This window comes from Pteropus medius, unplaced genomic scaffold, assembly GCF_902729225.1.
Source record: "Pteropus medius unplaced genomic scaffold, Ma_sr-lr_union100, whole genome shotgun sequence".
Taxonomy (NCBI): Eukaryota; Metazoa; Chordata; class Mammalia; order Chiroptera; family Pteropodidae; genus Pteropus; species Pteropus medius.
The window spans coordinates 4202828-4216405 of record NW_024340701.1 but is presented as its reverse complement, the minus strand read 5'-3'; the positions used below and the strand labels follow the sequence as shown (position 1 = coordinate 4216405).

The window sequence follows — 13578 nt, the reverse complement described above, 5'->3', positions numbered from 1 at the left end:
AACAGTGTAGGCAACATCTGGAAACTGGCAGAGTATATCCAGAGAAGAAGCGTGGACCAGTTTGAGCAAAACGAGTTGCAAAGCACTTTCCCCCACCTCTCCTGTTTTGCTGTTTTTGTTTTTTGTTTTTTTGGTTTTTTTCCTTGCGAGGAGAAAGAAAGGACCAACTTGAGATTAGCTAGACCACATTTTGAATTCCATTCAGCTGGTTAATTTTTAAATCGGAGCCACTGCCCTGGCTGCAGACCTGACTGGAAGGGCCAGGGTGGGTTTGGGACTTCATTTATCCAGGGAGAACTCTTCTGTGTGTCCTGAAACCCCATCTGAGTCAAATGTGGTAGCTCTGAGAATTGGCTTGCAGTGACATCATCTTAAAGAGCTCATCTTCTGCCATCGCCTAGATGTAAATACCACTGTGTTGCGGCACCAAATGTGAGGATGTGAGCCCTCAAGAGGGGGCAGAGATGGCTTTATGTTTGTGAATTTGCCATGAGTAATTAATCCCTGTCTGGCACCAATAGCATGGTGTCAGTGGCAGTTTCAGGGCCACGTTATGGCTTTTGGTGAGAAGCGTGTTACTTTACTGAGTATTTGCCGAGGCCAACCCAAAATCACCTTCAAGTGGACCTCTCCTCATACTCAAGAAAGGTCAAAGCCAACTGCCCTGGGGCTTCTCATTTTTCTAGCCCATGGTAGTTTAAACGTTAGTTTTAGTGTGTGTCAGACCCTGGGGTATAGCCCTTTTCTCGCCAAATTGTGATTTCACTTCAAGGAAAACAGACACATCTTTATTCACAGTCTTGCTGCGTGCCTGTGCATTATCTGTCAATTCTCCCTGTGACCCCATTAGTAGAGATTGCCGTTGTTATTATTTCCATTTTATAGATGAGAACATTGAAGCTCAGAGACTTGTTTGCGCACAGCTAGTAAATGGCAAAGCCAGGCTTGGAACCCAGGTCTTACCATGCCAGGCCCCGACTTGGCAACCTCCTTTGTAGAGTAGCTGATGTTTCTATCAGCTACATAACGTGTTTGAAAAGAGTGAAAGGAAATGCAAGAACTGTCCACGAAGCTTGCAGTTCGAGGCAAGTTTCGAGCCAGAGAACAGTTTTAGTCTCTGAGTTTTCAAGCCCGTTCTGCTCTTTCTCTTCCTCTCTCACAAGCCTCCCCGTCACAGCGCACACCCCTTGCCCTGCCCCCGTCAGTTATCATTTCCCTGAGGAGATCTCAAGGGAGCTCCCATCCGCCATGGAGAGTCCACGTAACTCAGGACTTGGCCTGCCTTCGGACTGTGGTCTTCCTTTCCTCGCATTTATTTGCCAAACAGATTGTGAAAGTGCGAGCTGCCCATTAGGAGAGCTCACCATTATCTAACTGCAATCTAGCCTGCTCCTGGGGCTCACAGTATTGAATTTTGTGTTTTTTACTGGGTCATAACTGGTATCTCCAGGCTCAGAGTCTTAAAATTCTGTGCTGTTCTATCCAGGCACCTAGGTATTATTATTATTTACGTGTGTTGAATTCCCTTTGTTCCCTTACTCCTTCCTATATGCCAGGCCCAGGGCTGTAATACGCGAACACACCAATGCACCAGCATGTCCGAGGTACTAGGATTGAAACGACAGTACGACCCAGGGAAGACGAGCTAACTCTCCAGGCCCTTTTGTGGAGGGTTTCTGTCTGGGGCAGAGTGATGAAGAAGAATTGGCATCATCTTCAGGGAGGATGTAGTCTGAGGGCCCAGCGTAAGTGCTAAATAGAGGGAGAAGCCAGCACTGGGGGAGCACAGTGAAGGGACGGACCATTTCTAGGTGGGCTTTGCAGTGTATCTTTTAAGTCTTTACTTTCCAGCTCCGCTACCACTGCTTGCATTCAGGCCAGCACCAGCTTTTACTCTTCTAAACCAGTTGGTCACCCTGTTTCCAGTCTGTCTTCCAAATTGCTGTCAGCATAATCTTCTAAAGCACAGTCTTAGTCAATTCACTGCTCTCCTTAGAACCTTCTGCAGCTCCCTGTTGCGTACTGAGTAAAACTTCAGCTTCTTAGCCCAACCTCCACAGCGGCCCCAGCCCCGCCTCACTTCCCCAGTTCTTCCCACTCTTTCAGCTTCCCCTAGATCTTCGGTAGCTAATGCCATCTTGAGAACACACCCTCAGGCTCTCCTTTGAGCCAGCCGGGATGGATTAATCATTGTCTGACATGGGTTCTCTGCCCACGGAGCTCACTTTCCAGTGGGGAAGGCAGATGTGTGACATGTTTGTGGTCCAGCGAGCTGAGGGCTGTGGTAGAAGAGTGGACAAAATACATGCCTCGGGCATTTCCTAGTCTACCCTCCGTCCCCCAAGGAAGACTGTCCCTCCTCAGAGCTCTCCTTTTACTTTGCTTGTTCCTTACTTATGGATCTTAGCATTTCATGTCTTGTTTTGATTAGTCGCGAATGTACCTGTCTCCCTACCAGACAGTGAAGTCTTCTAGGACGAGGCCTGCCTTCCTCGTCTCTGTATCCGTGGTGCCTGGCACGCAGTCCACACCGGTTAGCCCATGTCGAACTCAGGAACTTTGGGAAGACAGGTGCATATTTTAGGATTGGGAAGAGAAATTGGGGAGCGGGGCAGGAACCTCTTTAGCAGTAACATAAACATGCGGTGGGATTTTAAGGTATCATTCAACTTTGTTCATCTGGAAAAAGTCAGCATTCTTTATCACTCCCTCGACTAGATGAAACCCCACACTTGGGAGGAAGAGCTTCCAAAGCCACGTTCTTCTCGCTTTGGTAATTCTAGCTCATTCAGGGCTCAGGTCCCAGCTTGTCATTGTTGGTCCAAATAGATCACTTGCTCCAGAAATGCTTTGGAATGTCTACAAAGTTAGAGGCGAAGCAGGGGACTAGCCAATTTCATATGCAAAGATTGTTGCATGTCATCAGTGGGAGACTGCCAACGAAAGGATTTATTTTTTTTAAAGCGAGTAAAAACTTTTAATTTAGGTTTTGACATGTTCTACTGATATATGTTGGAGCAAAGATTGGAACTTGCCTGCTGTCATCTGTTGCAGATTCTACTAAAATGTTAACCGTTGAAGGTTCAGTCTGGTATGATTTGTCTTGTTCAAAAACCACATATTTGTTATAACTAAATGGTATGTGTAACCGAGTACCTCAGAGCTCTGGTTCACAGGATGAAAGGAAAAAATGCCCCAGGCAGGCTTAGGTCTTGCCCTTTTTTGTGATGTTTTGTTATTCAAGAACATACTAGTTTTTATTTTTAAAAACACACCAAAAATGTGGAATTCAAATTTAGATCTTTCACTCCAAAATTAATTCCCTTTCCACTATGCCTACCTGTTTTGTCTTTTAAACTCCTTGGAGAGAAGATGTGTGTGCTTTTTACTTTAAAATGCTTACCAGAAAGGCATGCTTACCCTGAAGAAGTTTCCTCTGGTTCATTTAAGTTCTGCAGATACTGCCTTATCCTAGGGAAACGCAAGAGGAAGAATAGGCATTGTTTTTTACCTTAAAGGACTGATTTACTAAATATTCATTAAGCACTCACCAGGTTCCTAGGACTCACCAGTGCTAGGAATGTCTACATACTCTATAGCCTTATCGAGACGGGGCTCCTTGTTATCCCAGGAGAAAGGAGCTACTCAAACAATTGTTTAGTAGGTGCAGTAGGTGCCAGGCAATGGGCAAAGCCTTCCCACATGCACAAGGATTGTGGAGAAGTGCGAGTCAGCTCAGTCAAAAAGGACGATGCCCAAATCAAGGTGGCGATGGTCATGATGGATCTGAGATGTCTTAAGGAAGGTGAACCCATGGGACTTAGGAGCCAACAGGTTGTGACGTGTGTACTGATGATGTGGTGGTCTGGGCTCTCACCCTCTAGCTCTAGAGGAGTAGTTGCTTAGAGGGGGAGGTGATGAGTCTAGATGGAAACGTGTTGAATCTTAGGGGCCTACAGGACATCTGGACAGATACTCCAGGAGAGTACTTAGGCACGTGGCCCGGGTTTAAGGAGAGCACTGTGAAACTGAGCCAAAGGTCTCAATGTGGAAGTCATTATCCAGGGGAGGGGTGAGGTCACAGTGGGAGAGGGTGCAGAGTGGAAGAAGCATGCAGGGGAGAATTCTTCAGAACACCACCTTTAAAGAGCTCAGCAAAGTAATAGAGCTCCCAGAAAGGTGACTGGGAAGGAGTGAAATCAGGAGATAACCAAGAGAGATGGGTGCCCTGGAAATCAAATGAGGAGGGAGGCCTTTGGGTCTCAAATCTAGGCTTGCTTTTGTTTCCTTTAACTACACAACAACTACTCTTTCTTCTGAGCTCACTGACAAGACATAGGATAGGACAGGACAGTTAAATATACAAGCAGGAGAGGAAAAGGTTTGCATGGGATGATGTTTTAGTAGTTTTCAATGTCTGGGTTTTGCCCCGGCAGAGAAAAGATCAGACCTGCTCTTTGGGGTCCAGAAAGCAGAGTTAGGCTCAGAGAATGGAGTTGATAGAGCTCGGTGGGAGCAATGTAATAATAGCAGAGAGGAGATGAGCAGTGGAAAGGGAGTCCAGCTTGGTGATGAGCTCCCTGTCGCCAGAGGTGGCAAGCAGGTCAGGGGTATTCTCAAATAGAGTCCTGCCCTATGAGAGAATGTGGTTATACAACCTCTGTGTCACTTCCTTAAGTATCAAGGAGGAAGTGTTAGATAGGCTTTGAAGTCAGGCAGTCTGGGTTCAAACTGTGACTTTGCTACTTGCAAGATGTGTGACCTTAGAGAAATTACTTCACTTCTCTGAGTTTCAGGTGCTCATCTGTAATGTGGAGATAGTAATCACCTTGCCAGCCATGTTATTTAGCAAGGTACTATGGAAAAGTGTCCAGCACTTAGTAGGTACTCATTAAACAAAGGCAGCTTTTAAGGACTACAGTGGCTAAGAGTTGCTGAGAGAACGGCTTTCTCAGTTGTGGGTACCACCCTTTGTGGAAAAGAGTGACCTGGAAGAACAAGCACACAGGTAAGGAGCAGACAAGTTTAAAATTTAACTTTTGTGTTTTCATGACAGGCTTACCATCCGCCCTCCCCCATGGTTTGCCCCTCTGTGACTTTATGCTGGTGCCACTTAGTACCCTGGAACTAGGCTGGTGAAGCCTATGAGGGCAGCTAGACAGTGAATTAGCAGGCGGAGGTTCCTAGTTTCGTCTGTGCCCTGTGTGAAGGCCGGTGAGGCAGTGGGGTGAGAGCGAGGCCACCCGCCGAAACCTGGTTAGCGTTTCCTTCTTCCCCACACTGGAAGGCCTCGGCAGGACATTTCTTCTTCCCGTGTGCCCACCTGGGGGGATTAGATCATTTGCTCTTACCTGCACTACATAGAAGAGAAAGAGACCTGGAAGTCCCTGTGGCTGGCCAGCAGCAGGGGACCTGTTGAGGTTCTAGTATAGTCCTTAGGTTTTACAGAAAAGAAAATGGAGAGGATGTGATTGGGCACCTAGTGTGTTAGTCACAGAGCCAGGCCTCGAACTAGTTTTCCTGATTTCTTTCTGCCATACCACAGCGGGGCTTGCTTTTTTGTTGTCTTGGCTGGATACAGTCCTTGAAACTCGAGAATTTTGTGTGCCCTGAATTTTGTAAAAACAAAACACCGTAGGCCAGAGAATGCAATGTGCGTGTCTTCTTTGTGTCTTGTCTGTTTTTAATGCAAACATAAGACTTTACAGGATTTTTGAACAGATGAAAACTTTAAACTTGCATATAGATATTTTTAAAACAAGACCAAACCTTTGTAAAACATTTTATGTTTAGCCTTTCAGAATTTCATCGTAGCTAACAAACCCACACCAAATTAAACTCTCTGACAGATTCTTTTAATTATCTAGCATGATTATATGTAAAACGGAGTCAAGACAGCACCTCTTTCTTTTTAACTGTATACTGCGAATTCTTCAGGGCTGTCTTCACTTGCGAAGACAGACTTGCACTGGATTTCTTATTCAACTGCCTGTTTTCTAAAACACTGCGTGCTTATTACCATGCCTTCATCCCCCACCCCCACCCCCAGTTTAATTGGATGTTTGTCTCTTTCAAGTTAATAGCAAATACCAAGTTCTTCTATATTTTTGAAGAGCAGCTTTTACCATATTTTATAGCTTTAAATAGGGACTTCATTTGAGGATTATTTAGAGCTTGGTGGCCTTGATCAGCTTGTAGTTCAGGAGTTTGGCATACAAGTCATATTTGTATAGTGCTTAGTTCGATTTGGGAATTTATCACAGCATTCTCCTAGAATATAGGCAAGACCTTAGAAGAAAGGCGGGCACTTCAGAAGTTGTGTTGATTCACCAGCCGTTGTATATGTGCCTTTTACTTAAGTTATGGCAACTCGGTAATTTTTCTCTTGTTCCTATAAGATAATCAGATGACAAGAATGTTACGCAGACATGATTTGAAATTCTGGCTCTGCTAATTAATGGCTTTATGTCTTAGACAAGCCACCTCACCTCTCTGAGCCTCAATTTTTGCTTCAATAGAATTATTATGGGGATTAAGTATAGTGATATTAGTATTGAATGTGGCACAGGACCTGGCACATAATAGGTGCTTGCTTAATATTTGTCGAATGGATCAATGCTATTAGCTGACTTCATAGTAGCTGGAAAGGAGGAGAAGATAGTTGATGTCCAAATCCTTAATGGTTTTCTTTGCCCTGGAAACAAAAGAATTAGGAAATCAGAACCAGTGAAGGTTATCTCTACTGGTCCGTGGCCTGTTAAGAACTGGGCTGCACAGCAGGAGGTGAGCGGTAGGCAAGCAAGGGAAGCTTCATCAGTGTTTGCAGCCGCTCCCCATCACCGCCTCAGCTCCACCTCAGATCATCAGGCATGAGATTCTCATAGGAGCGCCAGTCCCTGGTGCCGGAAAGGTTGGGGACCGCGGGACTAGAGATTTCTTCATCCTTCTGAGTCAGCTGCTAGTTTCTTCCGCGGTTTCCTGGAATTCGAAACCAGAAGTGTACTCCAAAGCCACATTAAAATGCTCCATGAAGTTACTTGCTGTCTTAGATGAGACATACCACTGTTCACCTTCATTAATATGACCGGTTAAGAGTTACAGCTTCTTGTCACCCTGTGTTTAGTCTCCTCTTCACACTTCATCCATCTTGCTTGCCACTACCACATTAATCTTCCTAAAACATCTCTTTCATCATGTCTCAGTCTGTGTCGGATACCCACAGTGGCTCTCTTTACATGGGATGAAAGCCAAGCACATAACCCACAAGGGCATCCTAACAGCGGCCATTTATTGGACACCTATGACAAGAAAGGCACTGTGCTTGGTGCTTTATGCGCACTGTCTTTTGGAAAACAGTTTATTATCCCTGCTTTACAGGCAGAGAAACTGAGACTCTGACAGGTTAAGTAGCTTGCCCATGTGCCACGGTTAGTATGTAGCAGAGCCAAACCAGGACCATCTGACTCAAAGGACTGGGCCTCCCTCTCCCATTCATTTATTCCACCTTTTGTGATGACACTGAATGAGCAATAATCTCCTGTGGTGTAGATATGGATGCGAAGCGTCACCTTCAATTCAGGATTAGAGTTAGGAAGGCCCAGAGGCCAGGGATTTGTCCTCTGAGAGCCAGCGTCCCTCAAGAAGTCAAACTTTGCGTTCTGGCTGGAGTTCTTGGTACATATTAGTTGTCAGAGTCCAAAAGACAAGGACTACTTAGCATAGTACTCAACCCAGAGCAGGGGCTCAGTAAGTGTATACTGGCTACAAAAAAGGATGAGTAGAGGCCCCATGTCTCCTTAATCCGGGAAGCGTGTGTCAAGGAAGAAACTGCTGAGCGTTAGAATGGAGCCAGGCGGCAGGTAGCTCTCAGAGGAGCCTTAGGATTCCCTTGGCCAGGCATCAAGGCAGCCAGGATCCAGGTTAGGAGGCTTGAGATTAGAGGTGCTGTCTGCTTATAGTCCCTTCTGGAACATACTCCTGTCACTTCAGACTTTCCTGTAGCGCTCAGCCTGCCTTTTCAGAGAACCCATTCAAGCTCTGAGGACTAGCTGCAATCTGTTTCTGTTGTGCCTGGAGGTAGTTCCTGCTTTCTGGGGGCTTGCTGAGGACGGACAGGTCTGGTAGGAGAACCAGGAGTAAAGTGGTCTTCTGCTTGGAACTTCAAGCTGGGGAATTTGTGTGTCCTTATCTCTTGCCTTCATTCACTCATTCAGCATTTGCTCTGGCTCTGCCATGTTTCAGGGATGTGTTTAGAGAGAATAAAGCTGGGACTTGGGAGGCAGAGAGACCTAGATCAAATCCTGGCTCTGCACCTTTCTTTCTGGGTAGCCAGAAGGCCTTCTTTGAGTCTCATTTCTCCTTTTGTGGAAAAAACCGTGGCCTATAATACTTAATTGCAGGGTTGATGTGAGGTGTAATAACTATGTGAAGACCCTTATGGTGGTATCTGCTAGATAGTAGACATTGCACTGGTGGTAGCCTATTTTTTAATTGAAGTGTAATTCGCATAACATAAAATTCACCATTTTAAAGAATGTACAGTTCAGTGGTTCTTAGTATATTCACAGTGTTCTGCAACCATCTTCACTGTTTCATCCAGAACTGCCACCTGTTTTCCACAGTGGCTGCCGCATTTTACAGTCCCGCCAGGAATGTAACAAGAGCTCCGCTTTCCCCACGTCCTCCCACCGCTTGTCATTTTTCTTTTCTTTTTTTGATTATAGCCATCCTAGTGAGTGTGAAAGTGGTATCTCATTTCACTTTTGATTTGCATTTCCCTAATGATTTTGAATATCTTTTCATATGGTTATTGGTGCAAGCTCCTTTTTTTGTTATTCTTCCATTAAACATTTTTGTCTCATGAGTTCTTCCTGTAGGGCCAAGCCTATAACATGGGCCCAGCCCTGAGGTTACTCATAATCCAGTGAGGAAGGTAGATCTCAAAGCAGATGATTTCAACTTGGTAAGAAAATAGGCTGCAGAGAAGGTATGTATTGTAAGTCCTCCCTTAATGTCCTTGATAGGTTCTTGGAACTGCGGTGAACCAGTGTATATAACGAAACCCATTTTTAACCGTAGCCTAATTGATATAGACTGAGAGTTAGGTTCCTGTGGCATCTCATCAACATTATAATGAAACAACGTTGAATGAAATGACAGTATTCAAGGACCTGCTGTACAGTGTGTAATGGGGCCTTTGAGAAGGAGATGAGTGCAGGCCGAGTGGAGTTTGTCAAGCAGACAAGGAAAGAGGCGTTCCAGTTAGAAGAGCAGGGAGCTTTGGGTGTAGCTGGTAGAGTGGGGCCTCCTGTCATCAGGTGCGGGGAGTGGAGCATTCCTTAGTGTCACCTTTCCCAAACCAGGTGGCTGAGCAGGTCTCTCCCTCAAGAAGCAAGCCTGCAGCAGGCTCTGAGCCAGCAGCCGGCTCTTCTGAGCTTTGTCATCCACCATGTGTTTGTCTGCACAGGACTCTCTTTTTTTCAAGGCTCATTTACTCAGCTGATTTGATCCCCACTTGAGGAAGATGTTATATCTCCACTTCTACAGAAAAAAGGAAATGACACACTCATTGACATAGCAGCTTACCTGACTTCTCACTCCTACTAAGTGGCAGAACTGGACTTGGAATCCAGGTTCCCTAACTCATAATGTCTTTATGCCTGCAGACTGCACCTCAGCTCTTCTTACTTTGATGTTCAAGGCCGTTTATTCTCTAAGCTCCAACCTCCTCAGCTTCCTTCCTCACCTCTCTCTCTCTTGCTTGTTACTGAACTGAATGATCTTTTGTAACCATTCCAGTCAAAATACCTCCCCAAACCTTTGGCTTCCATTCTTTACCTCTCTTGTGTGGTCCAGATTCTCCCTGTCCTTAAATGGCTATTTTATGAGCACTGACTGCCAAGTGCCATTCACTCTGCTCAAGTTATTAACATGCAGAATTGATCATCTTCACAGCATCTTGGCATTGTGAGTAGGAATTATTTACTTCAAGTCACAGATGAGGAAACAGCCTCAGAGAAATAATGTCACTTACTCATGATCACCCGACAAATGCCACTTCCTATCAAAAGTCTGTCATGGTTGCAATGAGAGAAGTGATCTGCTTTGCCCCTAAAATCCTATAGCAGTTACTTCCCCCTTATTCAAATTCAGTATTCGAGATCTTGGGTTATCTTTTTCATGCATTTTTATCTTATGTCCCCAACTGGATGCTTATTCTCTCATGCCTCCAGGGCCCAGGCTGGTTCCTGCAAGTGTAAATTTCCAGTAAATGTTAAGCCGAGGCATAGGAGGAAAAGCTCTGGACCCTAGTTATGTGGTATTTCTCATACTATTCAGGTTATGACACTGACTCTTGTGACTTTGCACAACACGGAGCTCTCCGTGGGAATCTTGTCCCGCTTGTCCTGCTCCTTCTGTATCCCTGGGCCTGATTGTTGCGTGGATGGATGCATGGACTTTACCATTTGGAACCTCATTTTCCTCAGCTGCATTTTGAAAGGGTTAAATGAGATGATCTGATGATCATTCTCAGTTTAATATTACCTAGTTTTGTGAGTCTGAATAATTGCTTCTCTACACATCAACATGACCCTGAGCCCCTACAGAGTTTCAACTCAGGGAGGTAGAACATAGCTTGCCATTTCCAATTTGGTGGCCAAATCTCAAAATTTGCCCTCGAACTTGTTAAATTGAAGATTAGCCTGGGAGCTTTGCCCCAACACATTCAGAAGTCTTAACACCACCCTCTCAGCCCTATATCTCTGTTTCTCTTTCCCTCTGTCTCTCCCCCACCCTCGCCATTTCTCTCTCCCCCATCCTCTCCCTCCTTCTTTTCCTCCCCTCTCCCTTTTTTTCTTTCTTTCTCTCTTTTTTTTTTCACATGGGAAAACACCCACCCCTCCCATTTCAGGATAACTTCATTTGGAGTACTTTCTTTAGGTTTTATATTTTAGCAGCTTCTTGGCTTAGAAAGAATCAACAATGATTTGTCGGAAGCCGTTACTCCTTCAGAGACCACATCCCTACTGTCGTTCATGCCTAACCCATTGGATGTATTTTATAGACACTAAGATAACAAGAACAGGCCTTGCTTATGAAATTGGAACCTGAACTCCTCCAGGTAGTGGGAAAAGCTGTTTTCATCTTCGATCAGGAGGCAGTTATTAACAAAGACCACCTCTTTTTTTTCCCCCTGGCAGTTCTTTTACACTCTATACCTTGCTTAAGTCATTCCTTTTGTTTTTTAAATTATATCTTTATTCACCTTACGGTTATGAAATAAAATGATTAGCATGTTAATACCAATTTTAGCATCCCATTCATCGAGTGCCTGGTGTGCACTCAATGTGCAGTGAGTTGTGTCAATTATTGCTGTCCTCCTCAGAACTAGCGCTACACAGGACACACCTGAGTTCAGTGAGACTAAGCTTTTGCCCCTCCCTCCTCACTTGGTCACAGAAGAGCTGAGGTTCACACTGAGGTCTTGCTGATACAGGAGTCCCGCCTCTGGCCAGCTGAGGTTCCATTCCTAAAACCATTTGAAAAGATTTGGCATTTGAATGCATTCTGTAATAGTTATCTGCTTATAAGATTCCTTCTCAGCTTTACTAACAAGTTTTGAGGAGAGAAGCCTGGTCTGGGGGAAGTGTAAGAACGTGTTTAACACAATCACATATGCATGCACACACATACACTCACACATAAAGACCCTCAAAGACTGGATTTAACCAGCTACCTCACCATGCGCCACATCCAGCATTGGGCAACATGCTAGAAACAGCATTTAGGACATAGCAGGGGGAACCTTTGAGGAGTCTAAGAAACAGGAATTCCCAGAGTCTCAGTTCCATCCCAGAAAACAAGACCTGATATATTTACTACAAGGGGCATTCCAGAGCAAGTTCAAATACTACTTCTGGGACTCTCCTGTTTAAATTTTTACGTTGACATCCACTATGAGAGACAGATCTTGGAAATAAAGTTTGAAATCTGGGCAGGAAAAAATAATTATCTTCTAGTTGATCTGAAGTTGAGCTCTAAGAATGAGAAAGCGGTGGGAAAATATCCCCCTGTAGTGGTACAGCACTTTACAGTTTGTAGCACACTTTAGTATGTGTTGTGACTCCATGGAAGCACCGTTTCTCTCTCTGGTCCCTCCTCAAGCTCACACCTCTGGCAAACCCCTTCTATCCTCTGGGTTTGAGTTCCCTCATCTGTACAATGAGAGAGTGGACCAGTCAGTCGCTGAGGCCCCTCAAACTCTGCCATTTTGTGATCTGATATCAGTACAAACGCAGTAAATGTTACTTGTTACTCGTCCCGTATCTGTCAGCCCTCAGGCTCTCCTGTATCTGGGCTGTGGGGGAATCCCTGTCTTTCCAGCTCAGGCTTTACCTCCTTGAGCTATCATCCTTTTCATGCCTCTTGGTACCTGAGCTAACAGAGACCCACCAGCTTTTTCTAGGAAGTCACTTGGCTTAAAAAGATCTCATTTGTTGAGAGATTAGTGTGCTAGTTCAGTTTAGACTAGGTAACAATCTAAGGGCCATTCCATTTCCCAGATTCTGTAATTCCACAAAAGGCCACCCTTTAAAAATGTACTTAGAGGAAGCCCTGAGCAAATTCACTGGCCACTATTTCAGCGCTTTGTGTGGCAGTTCTTTTGGTCAGTACTCTTGATCCAAGAGTTTGATCTGCGCTGCTGCCTTTAGGGTCCCTGCGTATAGGAGGGAATAGTCCTTGGGTTTATTTGCTTTTCCTTTTTAACTGGTCTGGCCTCAATCATTCTCTAGCATTTGAGGTTATGGGCATTTTTTAGCATTTTGACTCAATGAACCTTGTTTTCTTGATGTGCATTTTAGAAGACAAATCTGACCTTGAAAACAGTGTGATGCAGAAGAAAATAAAAATCCCCAAACTTTCTCTCAATCATGTAGAAGAAGATGGGGAGATTAAGGATTATGGGGAAGAAGATTTACAGCTTAGACACATCAAGGTAACAAAATCTTTCCTTTTTTGCAAGTATGTGGGAGCATTTTCAGATTTTTGATAGCATAAGAATTCCAGTTTGGCCTCCTCTCACCGTATAAATGTCCACTGGTGTCACAGGCCACGATCTTTTCAGGTTGGGAAAGATTAGGACAGCTAACGTGTTTCTGGCCAACCTTCCAGGGAACCCTGCTTCATGCTAGGCCACCCAGCACCACACTGTTTGCACCATCTATGAAGGGTAATTGCGGTTGAGGGTTTGGATCAATGCCTCTCTCTCTGGCCCACAGCTCTGGAGAGGTCTCTGCTGAGCTTCAGGAACATTAAGCAGGCCGTTCTCGGGCAGCAGTTCCAAGCCAGTCACTATCACATTGCCCCAAACAGCTAATGGTAGACTCACTAGGAAATGGGCTGAGCCAGGTTCACAGAAGAGGGTGTATAACTTGTAAGAAAACTTTTGCATGAGGTTGCATTTCCTTTAGTGTGCACCCTAGTTGGTCTCCTTAGCCTCACTCGTAAACCTGCTGAAAATCTTGTTCAACAAGCCAAGTGTACTTTCTGTATAATAGGTACCCCAACAGGAAGGGA

At 44.9% G+C, this 13578-nt stretch overlaps 2 protein-coding genes across 5 annotated transcripts in view; both read left to right on the top strand.

The window, feature by feature from the left end:
- The window catches only part of AGBL4 (AGBL carboxypeptidase 4), a 1011660-nt gene that overhangs the window by 789229 nt on the left and 208853 nt on the right, over positions 1 to 13578 (top strand). The gene's annotated exons all lie outside the window — the stretch shown is intronic.
- The window catches only part of BEND5 (BEN domain containing 5), a 48924-nt gene that overhangs the window by 2366 nt on the left and 32980 nt on the right, over positions 1 to 13578 (top strand). For 2 of the 4 annotated variants that reach the window (XM_039885637.1, XM_039885639.1), the window contains exon 2: positions 12864 to 12997. The exons of the other annotated variants lie outside the window; for them this stretch is intronic. In XM_039885637.1, coding sequence (XP_039741571.1) covers positions 12864 to 12997 — 134 coding nt within the window. The remainder of the gene's footprint in view (positions 1 to 12863; positions 12998 to 13578) is intronic. 4 annotated transcript variants of the gene reach the window in all.